The 25,086-nt window shown below is 40.9% G+C and overlaps 1 protein-coding gene across 2 annotated transcripts in view; it reads right to left on the bottom strand.

Annotated features, from left to right (window-relative positions):
• Positions 1–14,515, bottom strand: part of cfdp1 (craniofacial development protein 1) — a 41,929-nt gene extending 27,414 nt beyond the window's left edge. Inside the window, exons 1-3 of one of the 2 annotated variants that reach the window (XM_053427758.1) lie at positions 14,325–14,515; positions 2,157–2,283; positions 1,190–1,418 (exon numbers count right to left, since the gene is read on the bottom strand). In XM_053427758.1, coding sequence (XP_053283733.1) covers positions 1,190–1,418; positions 2,157–2,283; positions 14,325–14,391 — 423 coding nt within the window. In that variant the 5' untranslated portion in view covers positions 14,392–14,515. The remainder of the gene's footprint in view (positions 1–1,189; positions 1,419–2,156; positions 2,284–14,324) is intronic. The other variant, XM_053427759.1, reaches the window with a different exon arrangement.
• Between the last annotated feature and the right edge of the window lie 10,571 nt (positions 14,516–25,086).

Genomic DNA, 25,086 nt, shown 5'->3' with positions numbered 1-25,086 from the left:
GGGATAGGAGGGTTATGGTCATTGGTCGTAGTTAGAGAAGATCTAAGAACAGACATTTTTCAACAAAGGATTTAAGAAAATAATAACACAAGACAGATGTAGGAAGATTAAGAGAATTTCGGGTGTTTTTAAGAGTTTTAAAATATTATAAATAACCTGAGGTCAGTGACAGTTATTGGAGACCAAGTTAGAAATAAACTCAGTTTACAGCTCTCTGAAAATCAGATGGACGGTTCTGCAAGATTTCATATATAGATCACAGTCTATAAAACTAGCAGAGAACTGGGACAGAATTGGTTGTTTCTTTAAATCCACCTTTAGAACAGGATTCTCTGTCAAAGCTTACTTTTAACTTAATCGGTCTACTCCCTGAAAGCACCATAACATTTCCAATTGTTTTAAAACATGTACCATTTTAAGCCATTTTCAATGTCTATATATGTCTTGCAGAGGATCTGGTCAGAATTGGGTCGAGACTTTCTCCACCGTTTGCCTTTCACTGCTCAGACGTGTTCACAATAGCAACGTATCCTCTGCAGTATTCAAATGAGGGGCAGGTGTACCATAGAGAGGCAGGATGTAATGTATTAATTCCTCTACAGAGATAATGTCACTTTGTTAAAGCACATCGCCACAGACACCTGCTCTTATAACCGATAACTTTTTTGAAATCTTCGTCAGTGTCATCTACGCTTTTTCAACTGAGGATATCTATTAGCTTGAATGAGCTGCACCCACAAAACTTTGAACAATGACTGTAATTGATGTGTATCAACTTTCCCTGAAACGTGAACTCAATCTGCTACATGGTGGCGCTGTAATTAGGCCTCAAATATATACATTTTGAAGCACCACGCCTCTCACACCCTAATTCTGATTGACTTAATAGACCACCATGATAAATTTGTTGCTCTTTTGCCCCAATTGAAAATCGGTAATGGGATCAGTAATCTACGTTTTGTTTTTTTTAATCTATCAACACCAAATTTGGCCACTATTAACTAAAAACTCTTGCCAAATGCAGGGCTTATTGGGGAATTGGCCATAACTCAAATTGTCATTTAACTTAGTAGATATGTACGTAGTAGGGATGCACGATATGGATTTTTTCTCGAGTCTAGAGTTCACTCTGTCTAAAAGTAGCTTTAGTTATACATTTGGGTTTAGAATATACACCAGGTATCTTTACCTTCTGTGTGGTACTTGACTGTGCATTATCTGTGGATTGTTTAGGTCTGGATCCAACATCAGACAGGAATCTCACCCAGAGGTCATCAGATTTTTTCTTCGATTTCTCTTCATCAACATCTCCTTCCCCTCTGGATTTGACCATCTCTTCCTGTGCTGGATGGGACTCTTGTGCTTCACCTCCATCCCCTCCTTCCATCTCGAATTTTAGTACTCCTTTCTTCCTCTTTCTGTGAATTGTATATTTCAAGGACATCAGTGAATGCAAGTCTTTTTGATTAGTAGCACCTACTTTTAATAAGAAAAGCCGAAGATGTATCTTACTTTACTCTAATCAATTATTAACATATTGATACTATATATAATTTTATACAATAATACTGTCTTTTGCACACTGTCTACATATTCTTACACTCATAGTATATTATGTTATCTATTGTATCGTCAAATACTTATATTTATACCCGTACTATATATCATATATTATATCATACTCTTTGTATATTCTTTGTATATATAAGTCTATATACACATATTTATACATGTGTACATGTTATTATTATTATTATTATATTTACTATTATTATTATATATACTGTTGCGGCCATTATTACTATATACTGCTATTATATTGGTATAATTACTATCATATATAAATATATATTATGTTATATTATATACTATATATACTGTACTATTTTTTATATACTGTCTAACAATAACATTACCATCATATCATCAGTACTATTACCATCATCTGCTATTGATTATTAATTATTTATCTTGTGTTTCTGTTTTTTATTCTTTCTACCTCAATATTTTTTATTTTATTCTATTGTATTGTATTTTATTGTATTCAAATGTACCGGCTGCTATGACGACTTAATTTCCCTTCGGGGATGAATAAAGTAATCTATCTATCTATCTATCTATCTATCTATCAATCAATCAATCAATCAATCATTCACCTCATGCTGATGGCCTTCTTCTTCCTTTTTGTTTTGCTGACATCATCAGGATGTGGTACAACATCATCTTCGTACAGAGGGTCTTCCTTTAAACACTGGTTAATGTCATCCTCGCTTAAATTATCATCTAAGGAGAAAGAAGAATGAGAAGAAGAAGTTAGAGAAATTGAAGATCAAATTAAGAAGAAGAAATATTTATTTTGTGCGTCTAATACAGTGAAGGAAATAGGTATTTGATTCCTTGCCGCTTTTGTAAATTTTCCCACTGACAAAGAAATGAATATTCTATAATCAAATAAAATCCAGAAAATCACAACATTTAAAAGTTATAAATTGATTTGCATTTGATTCAGGGAAATAAGTAGGGATGCACCGATATGGAAATTCTTGGCCGATACCGATATTTAAAATAACAATCTGGCCGATAGCCGATACCGATATTTGTTTATTTTCTTTTTGTTGTTATTCATTCACCCTTTTGTGCCAGAAAAATAATTAAATAATTATTTAAAAAGCACTATTTAAAAAATGTTCAGCCCTTCATCACTCTTATCTTTTAATGACACAAATTGAATCAGATTTATGAAACAATCTTTGATTTAACTAAACTTTATTTAACAGAGACATATAATGACCATTTTTCCGCAAGTTGAAATGGTTCCTTGGGATCTTAATGAAATGACTAACATATTTTGGTCAAAATACCACAAGGATTATGTAAAACAGCACCTTTTTACCCTGTCTAAAACAGCCCTGTTAAAGTATCATTATAGAGAACGCTCTTCTCATTCTTTTACGGTAGCAGTATTGCCCGTTTATTAGAGGTGTTACGGCTTCTGTGTGTATGACGTATGTTGTCAGTTCCCTTGTTACCTGTGCATGAGACGGATGAATAGAGCAGGTGCACATGAGAATAAAGTACTTAAACAGACGCTACGCTCATACTTTTTACGCCAAGTTACACTGCGTGAGTCAAGATAACTTAACAAGCCCTCCTCAGTTTTACCTGTTTTTAGTGTCGGGCATAAATCACATCGCGTCAACACCCACCGTGGCCCTTCGCGATGCTTGTTTTAATTAAATAGTCGGATTCCCCTGGTCCGCACCAGTTCTCAGTCAGCTGCTAGGCGCCACCCGGAGGGTTCCCCCAGCGGTCGCCGTAGCTGAGGTGATCCGCGAGAAGGGCCCGACACGCGTCCAGAGTCGCCGCCGCCGACCGCCGTACCCGGTCCCCTCCAACGGCCCGCCTTCCGCGCCGGCGATGGACACCGCCCCGCGGTCCAAGAGAAAGAAAGCCCCCCACCAGCGACGCCGTTAGGCGCCACCGGATTAGGACCTCCCGGTGCCGCACACTGAGCCTCTGGCCGCGGAGAGGAGGGCGACGGAGCGACTGCTCCCTCAGCTGCGGCACGTGCCCAGCGGTTTTACAACAAATATGAACATCGGCCAATGATATCGGTGAAAGTCAAGTTTATTACCGATAAGCCTATATCAGTAAACGAGGCGAATATCGGCCGCTACCGATGTTCGGCCGATAAATCGGTGCATCCCTAGAAATAAGTATTTGATCCCCTACCAAACAGCATGAATTCTGGCTCCCACCGGTCAGATTAGTCCTCTCACTTTAAGAAAGTACTCCGAATCTCAGCTCGTTGTCTGTATAAAAGACACCTGTCCACAGAATCAATTAATCAGATTCCAACCTCTCCACCATGGGCAAGACCAAAGAGCTGTCTAAGGACTTCAGGGACAAGATTTTAGACCTGCACAAGGCTGGAATGGGCTACAAGACCATCGGCAAGCAGCTTTGTGAGAAGTAGACAACTGTTGGTGTGATTTTTCAGGAAATGGAAGAAACAAAAAATTAGCATCAATCGCCCTTGGTCTGGGGCTCCACGCAAGATCTCGTCTCGTGGGGTATTGATGATCATGAGAAAGGTGAGGGATCCGAACTACACGGGAGGAACTTGTTAATGACCTCAAGACAGCTTGGACCACAGTCACCAAGAAAACCATTGGTAACACACTATGCCATTGTGGATTAAAATCCTGTAGCGACTGCAAGGTCCCCCTGCTCAAGAAGACACACGTACAGGCCCGTCTGAAGCTTGCAAATGAACACCTGAATGATTCAGCGAAGGCTGGGGAGAAGGTGATGTGGTCAGATGAGACTAAAATCAAGCTCTTTGACTTGCCGTGTTTGGAGAAAGATAAATTATGACTAGAACACCATCCCCACCGTCAAGCATGGAGGTGGAAACATTTTGCCTTGGGTTTGTTTATCTGCTATGGGGACAGGATGACGTATCTGCATCGAGAGGATGATCGATGGGGCCATGAACCGTAAAATCTTGGGCAACAACCTTCTTCCCTCAGCACAACAAAGGGTTGTGGACTAAAATCCCTCCTGAGATGTGTGCAAACCCGGTGACCAACTACAAGAAATGTCTGAACTCTGTGCTTGCCAACAACAGTTTCTCCAACAAATATTAGTCATGTTTTGTAAGGGGTTCAAATGTTTTTTTCCACAAAATTAAATGCAAATCAATTTATAACTTTTATACATAGTGATTTTCTAGATTTTTTAGTCTTTTTGATAAAGCTTATAGTTAGGGATCACATACTTTTTTCCTTCACTGTGTACATATATATATACAGTGGAGGAAATAATTATTTGATCCCTCGCTGATTTTGTAAGTTTGCCCATTCACAAAGACACAAACAATCTATAATTTTAATGGTAGGTTTATTACAATAGTGAGAGATGGAATATCAAAAGGAAAATCCAGGAAATCACTTTAAATAAAATATATAAACAGACTTGCATTTTATCGAGTGAAATAAGTATTTGATCCCCTGCCAACCATCAACAATTCTGGCTCCCACAGACTGGTTAAATACTCCTACTCCTTAGATACACTGAAAAAAACATGTTACCTGCAGCAAAGACACCTGTGTGTCAATCAGTCACCAATCACCTGTATAAAAGACACCTGTACATGCATTCATCAGTCAGACTCCAAACTCTCCACCATGGGCAAGACCAAAGAGTTGTCTAAGGACATCAGGGACAAGATTGTAGACCTGCACAAGGCTGGATTGGGCTACAAGACCATAGGCAAGAAGCTGGGTGAGAAGGAGACACCTGTTGGTGCGATCGTTCGAAAATGGAAGACGCACAAAACAACCATCAATCGTCCTCGTTCTGGGGCTCCTTGCAAAATCTCACCTCGTGGGGTATCACTGATGATGAGGAAGGTGAGAAATGATCCAAGAACTACACGCGAGGAGCTTGCTAATGATCTCAAGGCAGCTGGGACCACAGTCAACAAGAAAACCATTGGGAACACACTACGCCGCAATGGATTAAGATCCTGCAGTGCCCGCAAGGTCCCCCTGCTCAAGCATGTACAGGCCCGTCTGAAGTTCGTCAATGATCACCTGAATGATTCAGAGAAGTCTTGGGAGCAGGTGCTGTGGTCAGATGAAACCAAAATTGAGCTCTTTGGCATCAACTCGACTCGCCGTGTTTGGAGGAGGAAAAATACTGACTATGACCCCAAGAACACCATCCCCACCGTCAAGTAGGGAGGTGGAAGCATTATGCTTTGGGGGTGTTTCTCTGCTAAGGGGACAGGACGACTTCACCGCATTGATGGAAAGATGGACGGGGCCATGTACCGTAAAATCCTGAGTGACAACCTTCTTCCCTCCGCCAGAGCACTGAAAATGGGTCCTGGATGGGTCTTCCAGCAGGACAATGACCCAAAACATACGGCCAAGGCAACAAAGGAGTGGCTCAAAAGGAAACACATTAAGGTCATGGAGTGGCCAAGTCAGTCTCCGGACCTTAATCCTATCGAAAATCTGTGGAGGGAGCTGAAGCTTCGAGTTGCGAAGCGACAGCCTCGAAACCTTAAGGATTTGGAGATGATTTGCAAAGAGGAGTGGACCAAGATTCCTCTTGATACGTGCACAAACCTGGTAATTAACTACAAGAAACGTCTGACCTCTGTGCTTGCCAACAAGGGTTTTGCCACCAAGTACTAAGCCATTTATTGGCAGGGGATCAAATACTTATTTCACTCGATAAAATGCAAGTCTGTTTATATATTTTATTTAAAGTGATTTCTTGGATTTTCCTTTTGATATTCCATCTCTCACTATGTAATAAACCTACCATTAAAATTATAGACTGTTTGTGTCTTTGTGAATGGGCAAACTTACAAAATCAGCGAGGGATCAAATAATTATTTCCTCCACTGTATATATATATTAGCGTTTGACAGCCCTAATATATATATATTAGGGCTGTCAAACGCTTACAATTTTTAATCAGATTAATCACAGGGTAACTGTGATTAAACACGATTCATCACAATTTCTATAAGCTCGAAAAATCCCCATTTTATATACATATATTGTTGTGGGAACGTAAGGATAAATGACAGAAGGCGGATATATACATTTAACTTTTTTTTTAGGGATGGCAAGTCCAAATGATGGTAAGTAAGATAAAAAAAAGTAATAATAAAAAAAAAAAACATACCACACCATAATTAAATGTGTCTTTGCCCTGACCTAGGGATGGTGGAAAAAAAGCGATTCAGTTACGAATCGTGATTCGTGTATGACGATTTTTAAATTGCCAAGCTGCCTCCAAAATCGAGGCAGATTTATTGGTTTTATACGGGGGGGATATGTGGGGGGAGGACTAACCTCACACGGCGAAAGCGTGAGAGTTGGCAGCTCTGCGTTAATCTTGCGAGGAAAAAATTGACGGCGTTAAAATGGGTTTGCGTAAATGCCGTTAATAACGCGTTTAACTGACAGCACTGATATAAATGTATCCATATTTTCTTACTATGTTTTGCAATTTTACCCTCAGGTGTGCATTAACTAAAGGCTATGAATTTATTTTTAAGAAACTTGAAATTATTATCGGTATCACCCATGTGAAGCATGTAATTATCAGTTATCGTATCGCCCAGAAAAAAACGTATCGTGTAACCGTAATATATATACACCCACGCACACACATGTAGGTAGTCTTCTTGACATTGAGATTTTGGAGTCTTTTAGATTTTCAAGATAGACCTGGCAAAAAATTGCTTCAACAACAAATACAACAGAAAAACACAGCTGTCAAACACAACACAGGTACAAACTTCATCTCCTCATTCAGAAGTTCAACAACCTGAGAATAATACAGTCAGCTGTGAGATATGGTGTCTGCGCCAGACTTTGTGGCGCTGTGACCAGGCTGTGCACCTTCTCCCGGCTGTGGAGCTGTCTGTGGTCTTTGTGTATATAGCCAGGGACTGTTTCTTTATTATGGCAAGTTATATTGTCACCGTGATATTAAACAACATTATTGATATCGCTTGTTTTCCTAATATCGCACAACCCTAATCCCTACTAACAATTATAGTAACGCCCTATAATTAAGTTAGTAGAATTCAGATCAGGTATTAAATTGAAAACATTCCGAAAAAAGTCAGGGTCATCAATATCAGGACCATCAGGCCGAATTATAGTCGGGTTGCATGCACGCACGCATGCACGCAAGACACGCAACACGCCCCTTTCGTGCCCTCTGCGGGCTTGCGTGCGTCCGCCAATTTTTGTAACTACACGACAAAGCGACGCGAGCCTCACGAAGCCCGCAAGGCTGTTACTACATCCCGTCCTGAGTCTAGTTTCCGAATTCATGCCCCACAATACGCAGAAATAACAGAAGATTTAGAAGAACGAATATGGACCAAATAGAAGAGCACTTGGCAGAAGAGATCCGAAAGTAGGACCACTTGTATAACCCGTCACTGACTGGCCGATTTGTCCGCCAGAAATAGGCTATGAGGAGCCGGAGTGGCGATCTAAATAAACAGTCAACGAAGAAGAAGACATCTCTTCTTTGTGCGTTTTGTCTTCGACAAACAACGTTACTCTGCCTAGTGTTCTGGCGGTGAATTGCGTTGCAACACGCGCAGCATGTTAGAGAAGTATAAACCAAAACGAGTCCGTCGATGCAGCTGCGTGGCCTTCCGCGGTTGCAGTCGCAGGACTATAATTCGGCCTTGAGCGAGCAACAGAGGCAACTCCGAGCTGCTTGGTTCAGCTGCTAACATCCCCGCTGTGCTGCGTTCATGGCAACTCGGATATTCCGAACTCCTGCCACATAGCGAACATGCAATAGTTTTCATCGATGAAAAAATTGTCATCAACGAAATTCTTAATGATCAATTAGGAATTAGGAATTAGGCCCATCCCTAAAAAGGAATGACATGAAAATATGAATATAACAAATTTCCATGACTTTTCCAGGCCTGGAAAAACACATTTTTTAATTCCATGACTTTTCCAGGTTTTCCATGACCGTACGAACCCTGCAGTATACAGAGATTTCAGGTGTGAGACCACCTTCCCCCTCTTAATTTGACCTCAATACCTTTTACATTCCAAGTAACAAATGTTATTGTCCCTGTATCAGAAGTAGGAGTATTTCTAAGCCTCCCAGATATAACACAAACAGTAGGCTGATCACATTTAAATAATATTTGAAACATTCCCCAGTCTGGCATATATAACATACCCCAGTCCCACCCTAACCGACCTTTAAGCCAAACAGGTTAGCCGTGCCCCCATCTCGGGGGAAACAACAAGCAGCAATGTGGATTTACCACAACTTCACCCAGGTTCAAAACCATTGTGGTAACCAACAGTTCCCTCAATTGGCCCAAATACCCTACCAACAACAGAAATCTCTGAAACGGCTGAGAATCCTACCCATTATTTAGACAGTTTCTCTCTGATCACCCGTGATCAGTTTACCAAAATAATCTCAGGTTCTAAACCAACAACCTGTATCTTAGATCAGATTTCGACAAAGTTACTTAAAAAAATTCTGCCCCTAATTGATAGTTCGTTACTTAATACAATCAATCTGTCATTATCATCAGGTTATGTACCAGTCTTTTAGAATAGCTGTAATCAAACCCCTTCTCAAAAAAAAAAAATCACCCTAGACCCAGAGGTTTTAGCCAATTACAGACCAATATCTAATCTCCCCTTCATGTCTAAAATCTTTACAAAAGTTGAAGTCAATCAGCTGTGTGAGTTTCTCAAGGAAAATAATATATATGAAGACTTTCAGTCTTGGTTCAGAGCCAATCACAGCAGAGAGACAGCCTTAGCAAAAGTCACTAATGACCTTCTAATAGCTTCAGATCAGGGACTTGTGTCTGTCCTCGTTCTGTTAGATCTCAGTGCAGCATTCGACACAATTGACAATCAAATTTTATTACAAAGACTAAAACAAGTAATCAATTAACTAAACTTCGCGCATGTCTCAAGGACATAAAAACCTGGATGACCCGCAATTTTCTCTTACTAAACTCAGATAAAACAGAGGTTCTAATACTTGGCCCTAAACACCTTTGAGATACATTATCTCAAGATATAGCTGCGCTAGACGACATTGCCCTTGCTTCCAATGAAACAGTCAGGAACTTGGGAGTGATCTTTGATCCTGGTTTGTTCTTTAATTCACAGCTAAACAAATTTCTAGGACCGCCTTTTTCCACTTGCGCAATATCTCAAAAATTAGACATGTCCTTTCGCAAAAAGATGCAGAAAAACTAGTCCACGCCTTTGTTACATCGAGACTGGACTATTGTAATTCATTACTATCAGGCTCCAGCAGTAAGTCGTTAAAGACTCTACAGCTTGTCCAAAATGCCGCAGCACGTGTCCTGACTAGAACAAAGAAAAGAGAGCACATTTCTCCAGTATTAGCATCGCTACACTGGCTTCCGGTTAAATCTAGAATGGAATTTAAAATTCTCCTCCTCACTTTCAAGGCCCTGAATAATATGGCGCCATTTTACCTTAAAGAGCTGTTAGTTACCTATCAACCCACTAGAGCACTCCACTCCCAGAATTCAGGCTTACTTGTCGTCCCTAAAGTCTCTAAAAGTATAGTAGGATCCAGAGCTTTTAGCCATCAAGCCCCTCTAGGCTCAAAACCTTCCTTTTTGATAAAGCTTATAGTTAGAGCTAGTTAGTGCGGCAGAATGTTACTTTTTCTATGTTCTAAAATAGGAAGCGTTTAGTTTAGAAGGCATAGAGGTATTGATGGCTGATCTACTGAGTGAGCCACGTGGTTTTCATCGTACTACCATACAAACCAGTAGCCAGTCAGATTTACCTTGAGCCTCAGTGTACCCCCAAATTCGGCCTGTATCATTGTATCATTGATTACAAGGCAAAAAACCCTGATGACGCTAAGACGCAAAGGGAATTTATGACACACAGAGCTTCTCTTTCCAGCTTCTCCTTCCTCTTCTCCATCCCTATCATATCGAAGTAAGTCATATCTCATCAGTACATGTTATTGATTTGACCCCTTCCCCTCGGGGAAGGGGTCTTCCTGGTGTATAGTTTTCTTGGAATGATGGCGTTTCTACAATGTTTATGACATTAAAAATAAAACATATATAATGTAATATAACACTAAATTATGTTTATGTTAATCTCCTCTCCTTCTGTGATCGCCACAATCTTCAGATTCAATTGTGTTGAGCGGCTCTCCATGACATTCACCTTACAGCGAAGAACGCAGTTTGTAGCCTGAAGCTCTTGGAAGTAGGGATGGGCATAATTAATAGACGATCGATTATTGATCATTAAGAATCGCGTCTTCGACATTATTTTTTCATCGCCGAAAAAACTGGATTTCGTTATGTGGCAGGAGGTCAGAATATCCGAGTTTCCTTGAACGTAGCACAGTGAGGATGTTAGCAGCTGCAGGTAGCAGCCCGGAACTACGTCCGCTGCTCGGCTTCATGTTTCCGCACACGGACCCTCAGTCAACAGGGTAGGGTACCCGGACAGACCCGGGTCTGGGTGAGGGGTTCCGGGAGTGAGGACGTGACAACAACCAGACTGAGAGGTCGAGAACCGTCAAATCCAGCTAGCTCTCAGCGGCTAGCTGCTGCTCTCATCGGGGCTTAAGAGTACAGCAGCGCATATTTTCAAGTGTCACCATTAGGGATGGGCATTCAATTAAATTGTCTTAATCGATCCTCGGGAGAATTATGATCGATTTTCGATTAATCATTAATATTTTTATATTAAAATTCCCTACATGCACATCTGCGAGACGGAGTTGTTCAGCATGGGGGTGTTCCTGCTGAGACCCGGCGCCTCCATACCGCTGCATGACCATCCGGACATGAACGGGAATCTACGGAGCTGCCCTTCCATCGCATCCAGCTGCCCCGACGCATCCGCGGACACAGAGCTTAAACTGCTGCTGCTTCACTGACCAACGCCGCATTCCTACACTTATAAAATGCAATTCAATGTGGAAGTAATCCAAGTATTCAGAAAAAGTTAGTCAGATTTGTTAATGTAACGGAATACGTTACAGATTACATTTTTGGGCATGTAGGGGAGAGCGGGGTAACGTGAGACACCCCCTGTATCTAGGCAAAGGAACACATTTGTGCTCAGGTGACCATTATGTTTTCAAGCCCTTCCCATTCCCCCCTTGCCATGAAGGAGAAGTTGGTGCTGGTGCTGTGGAAAGCATGTTTTTTCACAAAAATGTGTTTTTAGCATGTAAAAGTAAATTTCCATGCTTTGAACTTAATCAACTGTTGTGTCAAAACAAATTGAATCAGGTAGAAAAACTTATATCATACATGTTGGTGAACTTCCAACATATAAAACCATGTGATTGATGCTAGCTGAAGATTAGCCTGAATTGCTAAGAGATGGGTTTTTTTCTAAAACGTTGGCTGAGGGTAAATTGGGACAAATGCTGTTAGGGAAAGTGAGACACTGTCTCACTTTACCCCACCATGAAGCACAAGTTAAGTTTAGTCTTAAACATAATTTAGTGTTATATTACATTATATATGTTTTATTTTTAATGTCATAAACATTGTAGAAACGCCATCATTCCAAGAAAACTATACACCAGGAAGACAACCTTGGGCCAAACACCCCTTGCAGAGATGGAGTGCAGCCGCTGAGTTCATGCAAGGTAAGAAGTCCTTAAGAAAAGCTGGAAGGGATAGAAATATCGACAAGACAACCCTCAAAAGATTTATAAAGAAAAAAGAGAAAGGGAAAGTAAAATCAGTATCCTGGGGTGCAGTAGCTGAGGTAAAGAGAATATTCACAGATGAGATGGAGGAGGAGCTAGCCAAACACTTGAAACAACTAGCTGACCAGTTCCATGGCCTTGCTCCAGTTAAGTGCCGTGAACTGGCATTTGAATAAGCAGAGAAAAACAATATCCCGGTCCCTGCCAATCTGACAGAGAAACAATGTGCAGGTAAGCTAGGGTTTGCAAGAGATCACATGAATCATAATAATCATAGATGTGCTTAATTGACCAATCCGCATGATTCTGTTACTAGTCCGATAGTAGTTTTGGAATGTGTGGTTATCAATCTAGCTGTCAGGATTGAACTATTACAACATGTGTTGTTATGGTAGTTTTAAAGTGGAAAAAGTAAGTGGATCACTTTACCCCATAGCCAGGGTAAAGTGAGACACAAGACCACTTCATTTTTGAGTGAACTATCCCTTTAATGGTACTTTATCACTAGCGTTGGTTAAAAATAAAAAAAACCTTCCAGAAGGGATGCAGCTCCAACCAAGATAGAGAGAACCTCTTTGACACAGGACTAGCTGTCCAATGCATCCAAGTTTGTGGGCATCTTATTCTTATTCAACGCGTAACAATTAGCAACAATATGCACTCGCCTTTTCCAGAAAGAATATATAGTTTCCTCTCTGCACTTTACATTTACACTACTGTTATACCATCTTTGGGAAAAACAGAAGAACCTGCAATTTCCTCTGAATTATTATCATTAAATCGAGGCGACACAACAGAATCCAAGTCAAAACTGTATTATGTGTGAGAACATATTCATCTGCAAGTTTCACAGCGCCAGACGATTTGTCAGCTCTTTGCAAGTTAAGGTAAGTAGCAACTGTAGTGGAAAAAATACTAAAAACTAATTGTGGTTGAAATCTATTTATAGTTGAAAAGTAAGTATTTGCAGACCTGTCTAAAGACTTTTATGACCTGAACTGTTTGTGACCTGAAACCTATATAACACGTCTAAATACTGTTATGGCCTGAAAGCTTTATATCACTTATTTACTCTCAAAATAAATTAATTTATGTCTGCTCTATCTCCAAGGAAACATATGTAAATCAGATTTCTGTGTTTTGATTCCTCTCTCAAACTGTGTCCAGAACCAGTCTGAACTGGCTCAGAGAGACAGCCTTGGTTCTCCTATATAAGATCCTTGTACATGACTTGCATCTTCACTCTGAGATTCCTGTGATTCTATGTTGATCATTTCTGCAAAAAGCCCCTATTAAAATACTCAGACAAATTTGGTGTTCTCTTGTATTTTCAGATTTCCATCACACAACTCACTCACACAGACAGTTCTGAAACACTTCTATCAGTATATCAGTCTTCAACATAGACTGATTTAAGGATATTTTATGTTACTCGGTTTCCTCTAGAACTGTGTGTGTGTGTGTGTGTGTGTGTGTGTGTGTGTGTGTGTGTGTGTCCACTCGTTTCTGTCGCTCTTGACATACAAACAGACAATTACACTTATTTAGTTATTCATCAACTGTGTCAGACTATGACTCCGAATTCCTCAGCAGAGTTTGAAAGGTGCTTTGTATTGTTATAGCCACAAACATGTGGCTTGCAATTGTCCACATTGTGCCACCTGAAGCTTTTTCACTTTTGCATTACTAAAACTGAACAAGTGCTTTGTGTAAAGTTTAGAGAACAGTAGGTCATAGGTAGTTATATTAGCATCATCACATAAATCGTTCCTAATGAATCGCTCCATATATTGTACTTTGTTCGTTACATCTAAGATAACAACCCTCGAAATGAGTGACTATGAAATCCAATATACAAAAACGATTTCAGAACATATTCCAAAAGTACGAGCAAAGGACGACCATTATGATAAAGGGGTACTTCTCCCGTTCGCTCCTTATGTGCCTGCCTGGGATGATCTCAGGTCATGATCCATCAGCACAACGACCGTCAGTAGAATCCTCGGGTGATTTTCCCGTAGCAACTAACCAGTGTTTTGTAAAGCGCCAGTTCTCACCTGATGGGACGTAGTCTGCGTCCTCATTGGACGAATATCCGTCAGAGTCGTAGTCACAATAGTTCATTATTGTGCATTAAAAGCCCCTGACTGATACGCAGTAAATGAAACCGACCGAAATCGAACAAATTCTTCTTCTTCTTCGTCTTCTTCTTCTTCTTCTTCTTCTTCGTCGTCTTCTTCTTCTGATGTTGAATGGCGGGTGGCAAACAACTTATCGGCGGATTGCCGCCACCTTCTGGAAAGGAGTGTGAGTCAGAATTTGAAACTAATGTGTTTTTCAGAAATCTGAATATAATATAGTCCCTCAGTAGTATTTTTCTTTGACTTAATGTTAAACTGTTTCTTTGGAGCGAGTTTTTGAGTGTCTATCTCTGTCGATGATATTGTGGACAGACTACTACTAAAATATATGCTCACTGTTTACTACTCATTACAATTGTCACATCTGCCGTTGTCATGCCTGTTCATGGTCTGCAGGGTGCTGTTTAAATCTGTATGACCAAACATCATTCTTGATACTATCACCTCTTCCTTTTTATCTCTGTCCCATTCTTCCTGCCATCTCTTTTTCAGTCCTGATTAGAATAAACTTTTGATCTCAGCCTTGCTATAATTTTCTGCCACATCCAGGAGTGTAGCACAATATTCTGGGCCCTATACACAAGCAGAATCTGTGGGCACCCTTCATCTCACGATTCATGATGTCCGTCATAGATATTTGAAAAGAAATTTCTAAAAATAACAAGATTAGATGTACAAATTAATCTGTAGAATTGTTGGGGTAGTCACTAATGAAAAATACATACCAAATTTTGTATGAGTAAATATGAAATCTCACCAATTTCAATTCTCATGTCTCAGACTTTTGCCTGCTGTTACTTTACTATCGTTAAATGAGGTTTGTTTCAAGTATTGTGCTAAAAAGAACATTATTTAACATTTATTCAGGTATTCAATAAAGTTTAAAGCAAACTTTAAAAATACCATCATAGTTTTCAAACACATACATTGAGAAAATGTTTACTGCTGTGCAAAATAAAAGACAACACTTGACTTCACTAGACTCTTTAATTTGCAGAAACTTAAACACCATGTTTAATTTACAGCTTTCATCCCATCAACCTAAAGTATTAATTTGTGAATGAATGTAATCTCTCATCTCCAGTGTTTCTTATGACTGAATCCATTCATTTGTTTTTTAAATATTCTTATTGTGAAATATTTGCAAGAGTGGAAAATGCATGGCTTCATACGGTATAGGACAGTTTAGTACTGGTTTTTACTTGAAAGTGTATGACTACTTTTTTACAAGGAAATACAGTGAATACATCAGAAACCTCAGAAAGGCTGTAGTTGTATTAAAAGTGAATGTAAAAAACGTCAGGTTAAGGGCAATAGGCTCTCTCTCTCTCTCTTGCTCACCCTATCTCTCTCTATCTCTCTGTCTCTCTCTTGCTCACCCTATCTCTCTCGCTCTCTCTTGCTCAAACTGTCTCTCTCTCTTGCTCGCTCTGTTTCTATCTCACACACATATTTATGTCCATCTTCAAGATAAACCCTCTGTATAAATCGGTTTAAACTCAGCTGTAGCTCCGCGGTGGATCATCACCCAGTGTGAAGGCAAGTAAGCTATTTTATTTAGTTGCCTTATTGTGAAAGGTTGGTCTGTGAATTTGTGTTTTCCTGTAATCATAAGACTCGATGTGGCAAAATAGACGGACATGTCCCGGTTCCAGCCCTCATTCTTATTTTACTCTGAGCTCTCAGTAACAGCAAATTAAACCCATGGTGAAAACATAAGACAACTGAGAATCTGCGACACACAGACCGAGATTTCATAAACAACTTCTCCAGAAGTCACTCACTCACTTTGATCATGTTCATAGGCAAAGACTAAACCATTTGTTTGTAGGGGATAGAGAGGTAATCTCAGGAAGCCTATTTGGATACAAATTTCATTCAATCAATCGATTTATTCAGCCAGCTTCAGCCATTTTTATTAAGCAAATAGAAATTAAATTAATCATATTAATTATAACAATTTAATAAAAAAAAGAAATATTCAGGATTTTTAAGGGCATCCCTCCCCTTTGGGGTCCTGAGAAGTCAGGTCTACTTTTCCCCCCACTACAACGCACATGGCCAAACCTACAGTTCTTTTCAACCTCCTTTTGCGTTTTTATCAGCCAGTTCGTTTCCTTCCACCCCAATCCAGTTTAACACTATATTTATAACTGTTCCCCTGTATACACTGCCAGGTTTTAACTAACCCTTTTATTTTTTTAATTGTCCATCCCTGGAATGATGAATGCTATTCCAAACACTAGAGTCCTGTATTTTGATGCATAAGTATGTATTTTGGCGTATTCTGGATACATTACTTCTAAATAACCACCTACTCTGTTTTGGTGTATTCCTTTATCTTTATTTGTTTAAATCAACTTCTACTTCTTTCAAAGTCCAAGGTGGGATTGTAGAGAGTGGCACAGTGGGATATTTCTTGTCTGCTATTCCTATGTCCTTCACCCTCTTCTCAATTGGCCTGTATGAGTATTCTTATGTCGCCTCAAGTATGCCCAGCATGTTAATGTAGGGGAGAGCGGGGTAATGTGAAAATATGATTATTTTAAAAAAAGTGGTCTTGTGTCTCACTTTACCCCAACTTTTTCTACTTTAGAACTACCATAACAACACATGTTGTAATAGTTCAAATCCTGACAGCTAGATTGACAACCACACATTCCAAAACTAATATTAGCCTAGTAACAGAATCTTGGGGATTGGTAAATTAAGCACATTTATGATTATTATGATTCATGTGATATCTTGCACATCCTAGCTTACCTGCACATTGTTTCTCTGTCCATTTGGCAGGGACAGGGATATTGTTTTTCTCTGCTTATTCAAATGCCAGTTCACGTCACTTAACTGGAGCAAGGCCATGGAACTGGTCAGCTAGTTGTTTCAAGTGTTTGGCAAACTCCTCCTCCATCTCATCTGTGAATATTCTCTTTGCCTCAGCTAGTGCACCCCAGGCTACTGATTTTACTTACCCTTTCTCTTTTTTCTTAATGAATATTTTGAGGGTTGTCTTGTCAATATTTCTATCCCTTCCAGCTTTTCTTAAGGACTTCTTTCCTTGCATGACCTCAGCGGCTGCACTCTCCATCTCTGCGAGGGGTGTTTGGCCCCAGGTTGTCTTCCTGGTGTAGTTTCTTGGCATGATGGCTCTTCTACAATGTTTATGACATTAAAAATAAAACATATGTAATGTTATATTACATTAAAATATGTTTAAGACTAAACTTAACTTGTGCTTCATGTCTCACTTTAAACCACAGCATTTGTCTCACTTTACCCCACAGCCACCATTTATAAAAAACAACATCTCTTACCAATTCAGGCTAATCTTCAACTAGCATCATCACATGGTTTTATATGTTGGAAGTTCTTCAACATGTATGATATAAGTTTTTCTACCTGAATAAATTTGTTTTGAAACAACAGTTGATTAAGTTCAAAGCAAGAAAATTTACTTTTACATGCAAAAAACTAATTTTTGTGAAAAAACTTACTTACCACAGCACCAGCACCAACTTCTCCTTCATGGCAAGGGGGGAATGGGAGGGGCTTGAAAACATAATGGTCACATGACCACAAATGTGTTTCGTTGCCTAGATACAGGGGGTGTCTCACATTACCCGATGTCTCACATTACCCCGCTCTCCCCTACATTGTGATCTTCTCATTTCAACGTGTACAGGGGTGCATGTGGCTGAGGGGTAAAGTGGTCGTCTTCCAAACAGAAGGATGGGGGCTCGAATCTCAGCCCATGACTAATAGCCCCTCATAGATGTAGCTAGTGCACTAATTGAAGTTGTCTTCGGATAAAAGCATCAGCTAAATGTAATGCAATTTACTTCATTTGTTCCTGGAGATGTTTTCTTGGCTTTCTACAGCACCTTATTTAGTTCTGACATTGTGAATATCATTTTTCTTCCCGTTTTCTCATTATTACTTAAATTGTCAGAGGGACAGGAAAGGAATAAACTGGTTAGGAGACCCACCTCGGTCTTGGACTGACATTTGGATCCCACTGAGGAGGTGGGTGAGAGGAGGATGCTAGCAAAGTAGAATTCAATCATGGACAACACCTCTCATCCCCTACATGACACCTTAGCAGCTCTTTCAGCAGCACACTGCTCCACCCACGGTGCAAGAAGGAACACTTCTTCAGGTCCTTCATTCCCACTGCTGTTAGACTGTACAACACCATCCAGAATGCTAGGATTTCTCCATTTGAGTTATCCTGAATTGTTTGCAATTTAAGCACCTTATATCTCTGCGTTCTTGCGTTGAACCAGCAGACTGTCATTTCTTAACAATTTTCAATATCCCCCAAAGCTTTCTTCAAACCATTTGTGAACGCAATCAGACTCACATATGAGATATCATGTCCTGCTTTAAATCTGAGCATGATCTTGAATTCTTCAAACGTTAACTTTTTACCTTTCCCCCCTCATCCTTTCCTATCATTCGCAATCCTCGACCATTGCAAATCCATGTCAATATACTCATCCTCAGTACACAAACCACTACTACACATCATTGTCATTGTCACAATCAAGATTATGCCCTTCTTCTTCTTCTTCTTCTTCTTCTTCTTCTTCTTCTTCTTCTGTGGTGGAAGTTTAGTGAGGAAGAGTGAAGGTTAAGGGAAGTGTTTCATAATTTTTTCTGTATTTCTTACTGGTTGTATATTGTATGATCATTGTGTGTAGTAATTAAGGTTGCCAAATTCCGGGAATATTCAAAGTTGCAAAACTTTCCATGGGAATAAACAGGAATTAACGGGAATAACTGGAAATGTTGTGGGTAATTTATACTTACTGTATTTACCTTGTCATATAAAGACATAAATAAAAACATTTTGTTTTGTCATAAGCTGATTTGAGCCCTGAGGAAACTTTGGGCACTTGACTATATGCTTCTCCATCTTGTGTCATTCTTAACATAGGTCTTTGCAAATGTACACAGCCTTTCCTTCAACATTGACATTGAAATGTCTCCTGTCAGGCAGGAGACATTTCAATGTCTCCTGCCTAACAGTTAGGTTACCAATAAAAGGTAAGCCTACTACTTCTTTGCTTTCAGCCAGCTACTCAAACAGACAAGCAACAAAATAACAATCAAACAAAATACATAGGCAAGTGTCGGCCTGCTTTGAAATAAATTAAACACTCTTTGAGTCTTCCCCATATTTGTGGAAAATGTATGAAATAAGAAGTACCCTATTTTGAAATAAATAAAAACATATAGCTGCAGAGTGAACGAGCTCTGATCTCACTGTGTCTCTCTGAGCGAGTGAGCGGGGGCGGAGCTCCCGGACCGGTGCGCTATCTGGGACCACACACACACACACACACACAGACTCGCCCACTCCTGGTACTTCATGACGGCCTGATACGATGATGATTTAAAAATGATTGACATGATGATGATTGATATAAAAATGATGAGTGACTTAGTCAACTACCAACCAAAAGCGTGTGCCACACGGCGAAAGCGTGGCAGCTCTGTATTAATCTCGCGAGAAAAAAAATTACGTTGTTAAAATGGGTTTGCGTTAAGGCCATTAATAAAGTGTTTAAATGACAGCACAAAAAAAAACACTAATTAAATGCTAGAGATATAAATAGTTAGCCAAACAATTGGTATCGTCTGGAAAAATATTTTACAATTGATGGATAAATGAATAGAAATAGGCGAGATGAACAGATGAACAATCCTTAATCAGCATGCTAATATATTTACCCCAGTAATATCATTGAAACTTACCTGACTAGTCCTGCACACTACAGCAGGCCTCAATAGCCCTGCTGTAGTGCGACAATGTGACGTGTCCTTCCGTGTTGGAATTGAGGAACAGTTTTATATGATGTACGCGAGCTCTGGGAACATAAAGTGTTTTCAGTGTTAAGACGTGGGTCACAAACTGGTTTCGAATCCACAAGGTCGACGGGCAGTGGGGGCCACTGGGACTGACTGGGAGGAAAGCAACAGGACACTGCATCTGTGTGGGGTGAATCGGCTGGTTCTGCGGGGATCAGCGCTGTTTTTTCGGCTGCTGCGGTGTTGGCTATTGTGTCAGATCCTGAGGCCGAGTTTAATTTGTCAAGGGTGGAGAAGAAAAGTGGGTGCGGATGTCCGTCCTGTACCTCCCTGTTGCAGAGGTGGGGCAGAGCCTTACTGACATCATATCCTGCCCAGATATCCTGCAGCATGCTGAGCACGCTGAGGATGAGTTGCTCAGCAAAGATGAGCAAAGGAAACAGGGCAGGCAGAAGAAGCTGGAAGACATACAGCTTAACGCATGTGCAAACATGACCCCACAAACTGCCTGATGCCAACACAAAAGAGGCAGAAGTCGTGGTAGAGGTTCAACTCGACCCCTGGTGGTTATGATCCATGTGTCACAAATGTGAGAGCATTGACAAGCAGAATGTCCAGAGCAGGAGAGTGAGGGGCTAACCTTTCCTAAGTCTGACTCAGATAGGAGCAGGGAGGGCCGCACCCCAGAGATGTACCACCCTTCCTCAGGAACACAGGTGATGAACCCTACACCCACCCACACACATTCGAGAGCTAGAATGCCTGCACAGGCGATAATGTGATGATTCTGTTAGCTTGTTTGTTGTTCTTTCTCTCCCCCTCCCCTTTTCTGTTCTTCCTTTGCAGGAGGTGTGTGTGGCAGGGGGTGTGGCTGGTTCCATCGCTGCAGCTGACGAGCCACACCTGCTCTCATATCACCTAATCATCCTCACAATAAAAGCCTGGTCTTCACCACACTACACTGCCAGATTATTCAGTCTTGTCAGGTAGAGCACGCTCCATAGATTCTCTCGGCCCTTGTGTCTTAACCCATAGTATTACTAACCTGTGTATGGTCCTGACAGTAAGCTTGCTCTCTTCCAGGTTTATGCTAAGCTATCTCATGGAAGAGACCACATTGGCAAAGGAGGGATGTGTGATGCTTTTAATGCAAATTGGTAGACCAGAGCAGTGGTTCTCAAAGTGGGGGCGCGAACACTCTCAAGATGTCACAGACGGAGAAAAAAAAAATGACCGCCGACCTGTCATTGGTTAGTGAAAGCTCACTCAGTGGTGAAATGCAAGGGGCTGGACTGACACAAACAAATCAAATACTGTTTCGTTCCTGATCCACCAATCAATAGAGGAGTGTTATAATTTGAATGCGAGTTGCACGTACGCTTCCGAGTATAAAAGTAACCACAGGCATGGTCAGCGCTCACCCTCACTGAGACAACACTTTGCAGAGTTTGTGTGATTGCTCTTGTTTCCTCTATCATTCAGATATTCATTGCTTTATAAACAGTCTTTTTAAAGACTCACTCATTCCTTAGTAATACCTTCCTGCACTTGCAGTACGCCTATTCATAGCCTAATCTAAGGAGTAATTTGCTCCAAAGTCTGTTTAGAGAGCTTGTAGCCCAAAGAGCTAGCCTTCTAGCTAGCTAACTTCTTCCAACTGCAACTAGTCCTTTTCTCCTTAACACCTACCTTTACATCTTCATCCACCTTGTTGCAACAAATAAAACACCAGCATTTGAATACTATTCTGTGCTGTCCCTGTCTACATTGTATACTGTTTGTTTTGTTAGGAACCATTGCCTAGCACAGCCTTATTCATTATTCGTGGGCAAGTCGCTCACAGCCACACATACAAACACACTCACAAGACCCACGACGTTGCAATTAGAACTTTATTAACTTCACACACAGTTTATCAGCAAAAAGTTAAGTTAAAGTCAGGCAACCGATGCGCCAGTTGCGAAGAAGCCAAGCTTCGCAAATATGAGGAGAGCTATTTGCAGTTTGGTTTCACCGTCACTGGCACGACTGAGCAACGTCCTCAGTGTGTTTTGTGTGCCGAGGTGCTGGGAATTGACAGCATGAAGCCATGAAAATTAAAAAGGCACCTCGACACCAAACACCCTGACTTGTAAGAGAAGCCTGTGGACCTCTTTAAACGTAAACGTGATGGCCTCAAGCAACAACAAACCACCATCTCCAAGCATAGCAGTGTCTCAAGGCAGTGTCTGGAGGCATCGTTTGTAGTTGCTCATAGAATTGCTAAGCTGAAACACTGATTTTGCCGGCCACGCAAGACAGAATAATAATAATAAATAGTAAAATAGTAATAATGATTGTCTGTATGGGCCTAACAATAACAATAGCCTAACCTTGACATGTCAGGCCTATCAATTACAATAAGCTATCTATCTATCTATCTATCTGTCTATCTATCTATCTATCATGGTGTAATTGAGGGCGGCGGTGGTGGGCGGCGGGGGGATGGGGGGAGGGAACCCCTGTACTAGAGGATTTCTCAACTATTGCGGCTGATTTTTATAAAAGATGTGTTATTTGTGCATCAAAAACAAGGTCTTCTACTGATGAACCCTTTGAGCGTTAAATGATGGATTTTATTGAATTAACTCTGTCAGAAAGGAAGCAATACTGCCTGGTAACAGTGTGCATGCTCAGCAAATGGGTTGAAGTGTTAATTTCTTCTAATCAGGATGCAGAAAAAGTGGCAAAGATCCTCCTGAGGGAATAATTCCATGCTGGGAAATACCAAGACTCATTCTTATTACCCTCAGTCAGCAGGTACAGTCGAACGGGAGAACGAAACCATAAAAGCCAAGCTGGCTAAGTGGTTTGAAGACATGTGCATGCGAATCAGAGATAAACATGGCCTCAGCCCTTTTGGAATGTTTGAAAGACCCCATGCACTGGTTTGGGTGCAGTGAAATCAGCTCTTACAACTGGCCATCATGAGGATAGTACAGTATGTAGATGTTACATGAGGGAAACAGGGGAAATTAGGTATTGCAACAATGCCTCCAGGAAATAACTAAACTCTTTTGTGTGCAACAGCACAGGTTTGTTGATACCACGGGGCAAGAGACGTGTTTTACTCATAGAAAATAAACTTTTATTTAAATCAAATGCATAAATCAACAAAAAGCTAAAATAAACAAATTATCATATGAAATTAAACCCTTTAGACAAGAGAAAAATACTAGAAAAAAGGACAGGGCTGAGACCTACCAAGGCAACGCAAACCAAAGGAAAAAGGGAAGGATAGCAGGGCCTTCTGAAGCGTGGTGGCCAATGACAGCCGATGAAGGATCAGGGCCTCTAGAAAGACGAATAAACAGATTTAATAAATAAAATGACAGTTACACAATTTCAAGAGTGATGGGACAATACCTACCACCTTGTCAAGCCAAAGCAAAGCCACATGCAGAACCAGAGGGTGAGAGTCTCCACAGCCGTAGCTGAATCAAGCTGTAGAACAACAATCATCAGCTGGAATAAAATAGGCCTCAGAGATAGGCAGACATGAAACCTATGTCATGGTAATTTCTCAATAGTCAAGCACAAGTCATTACAATTGTCTTTCTGGAAGTTTAATTCACATCTGCAGATGGGCTCGCCGTACAATTCATGGGATGGATATCATACAATGAGCACCACAGGAGATGAGCGGAAACGGAATGAGGGAGAAAAATGCACGGCCGCTTCCTTAAATTTGGGGGCGCATTACGTAAACAAGATTACCTTTGACTTCAAGGCCTCAAAGCTCGCCTCACACTGGGGTGTCCACACAGTACCCAGAGTCTGGCCTGGCCCCTTCTTTAACTTGGTACCTGCCAGCACGGCCACCAGCTTATGCCGAGGGCCATCCAGCTTTGCAAAACCCTCTACAAAGCGATGGTAATAGCTGGAAAATCCCAAAAAGGAGCACAGTTCCGATATGTGATGGGGGCTGCCAATTAGCAACAGCCTTGATTTTTTGGGGGGTCTGTGGAGACTCCCTGGCTTGTGATGACATGCCCCAAGTAACCAACCTCCCTTCGAAAGAACGAACACTTTTCGAGCTTCGCTTTCAGGCCTTCCTTTTTGAGCCGACCAGGTACTATTTCCAGATGTTGTTCAACAGAAGAGGAGAAGACAATAATATCATCAAGATAAAGTACAAGGGACTACCCTGCTCATTACCAAAAATCCTCTGCAGTAGATGCTGGAAAGTGTTTGGGGCATTACACAAGCCAAAAGGCATTTGATTGAACTCTAAAAGGCCAAATGTTGTACAGAATACAGTTTTGGGCTGGTCCTATTCTGCCATAGGAACCTGGTTGTAACCACTGGCCAGGTCGATGGTGGAAAACCAGCCTGCCCCAGAGAGTGCATCCGAGGTCTCCTCAGTGCAAGGCGGGGGAAATGCATCCTTTCTGGTCTTTATATTAAAGAAGCGATTGTCCATGCAGTGATGATTGTCTAAGTTCAAGGATCATGAGGGGATATAAATATCTTTGTATGGCACATAAGGAGGAAGAACTATATCCGATATATGGCGGTCCAAAATAGAATGGCTTTAGATCTGATTCTAGCCTCAAAGGGAGGCTCAGAATGTGGCACCTATGTCTCAGATGCTTCCCCTGCATTACAAGCACAAAGCTTACAAACCTTTTGGGGGAGTGCAATCAATGACTGGGTTTTGGGTTGCTTCCTTCCTTAAAGGATTAAGGCCGGCGCATGCTTCTGCAACTGCGTCGGCGGCTTTTCACGCAGCTGTGTCGCAGGACTCTTTGTCATTCATGCTTCCCCAAGCTTCCCCAAGCGTTGCGCCTCTTACAAAGCAATTCCCCGCCAGAGCACTAGGCGGAGT

This window comes from Pleuronectes platessa, chromosome 7 (genome assembly GCF_947347685.1).
Source record: "Pleuronectes platessa chromosome 7, fPlePla1.1, whole genome shotgun sequence".
NCBI classification, from domain to species: Eukaryota; Metazoa; Chordata; class Actinopteri; order Pleuronectiformes; family Pleuronectidae; genus Pleuronectes; species Pleuronectes platessa.
The sequence above is the reverse complement of the archived record's forward strand: the minus strand, read 5'-3'. Positions and strand labels throughout refer to the sequence as shown.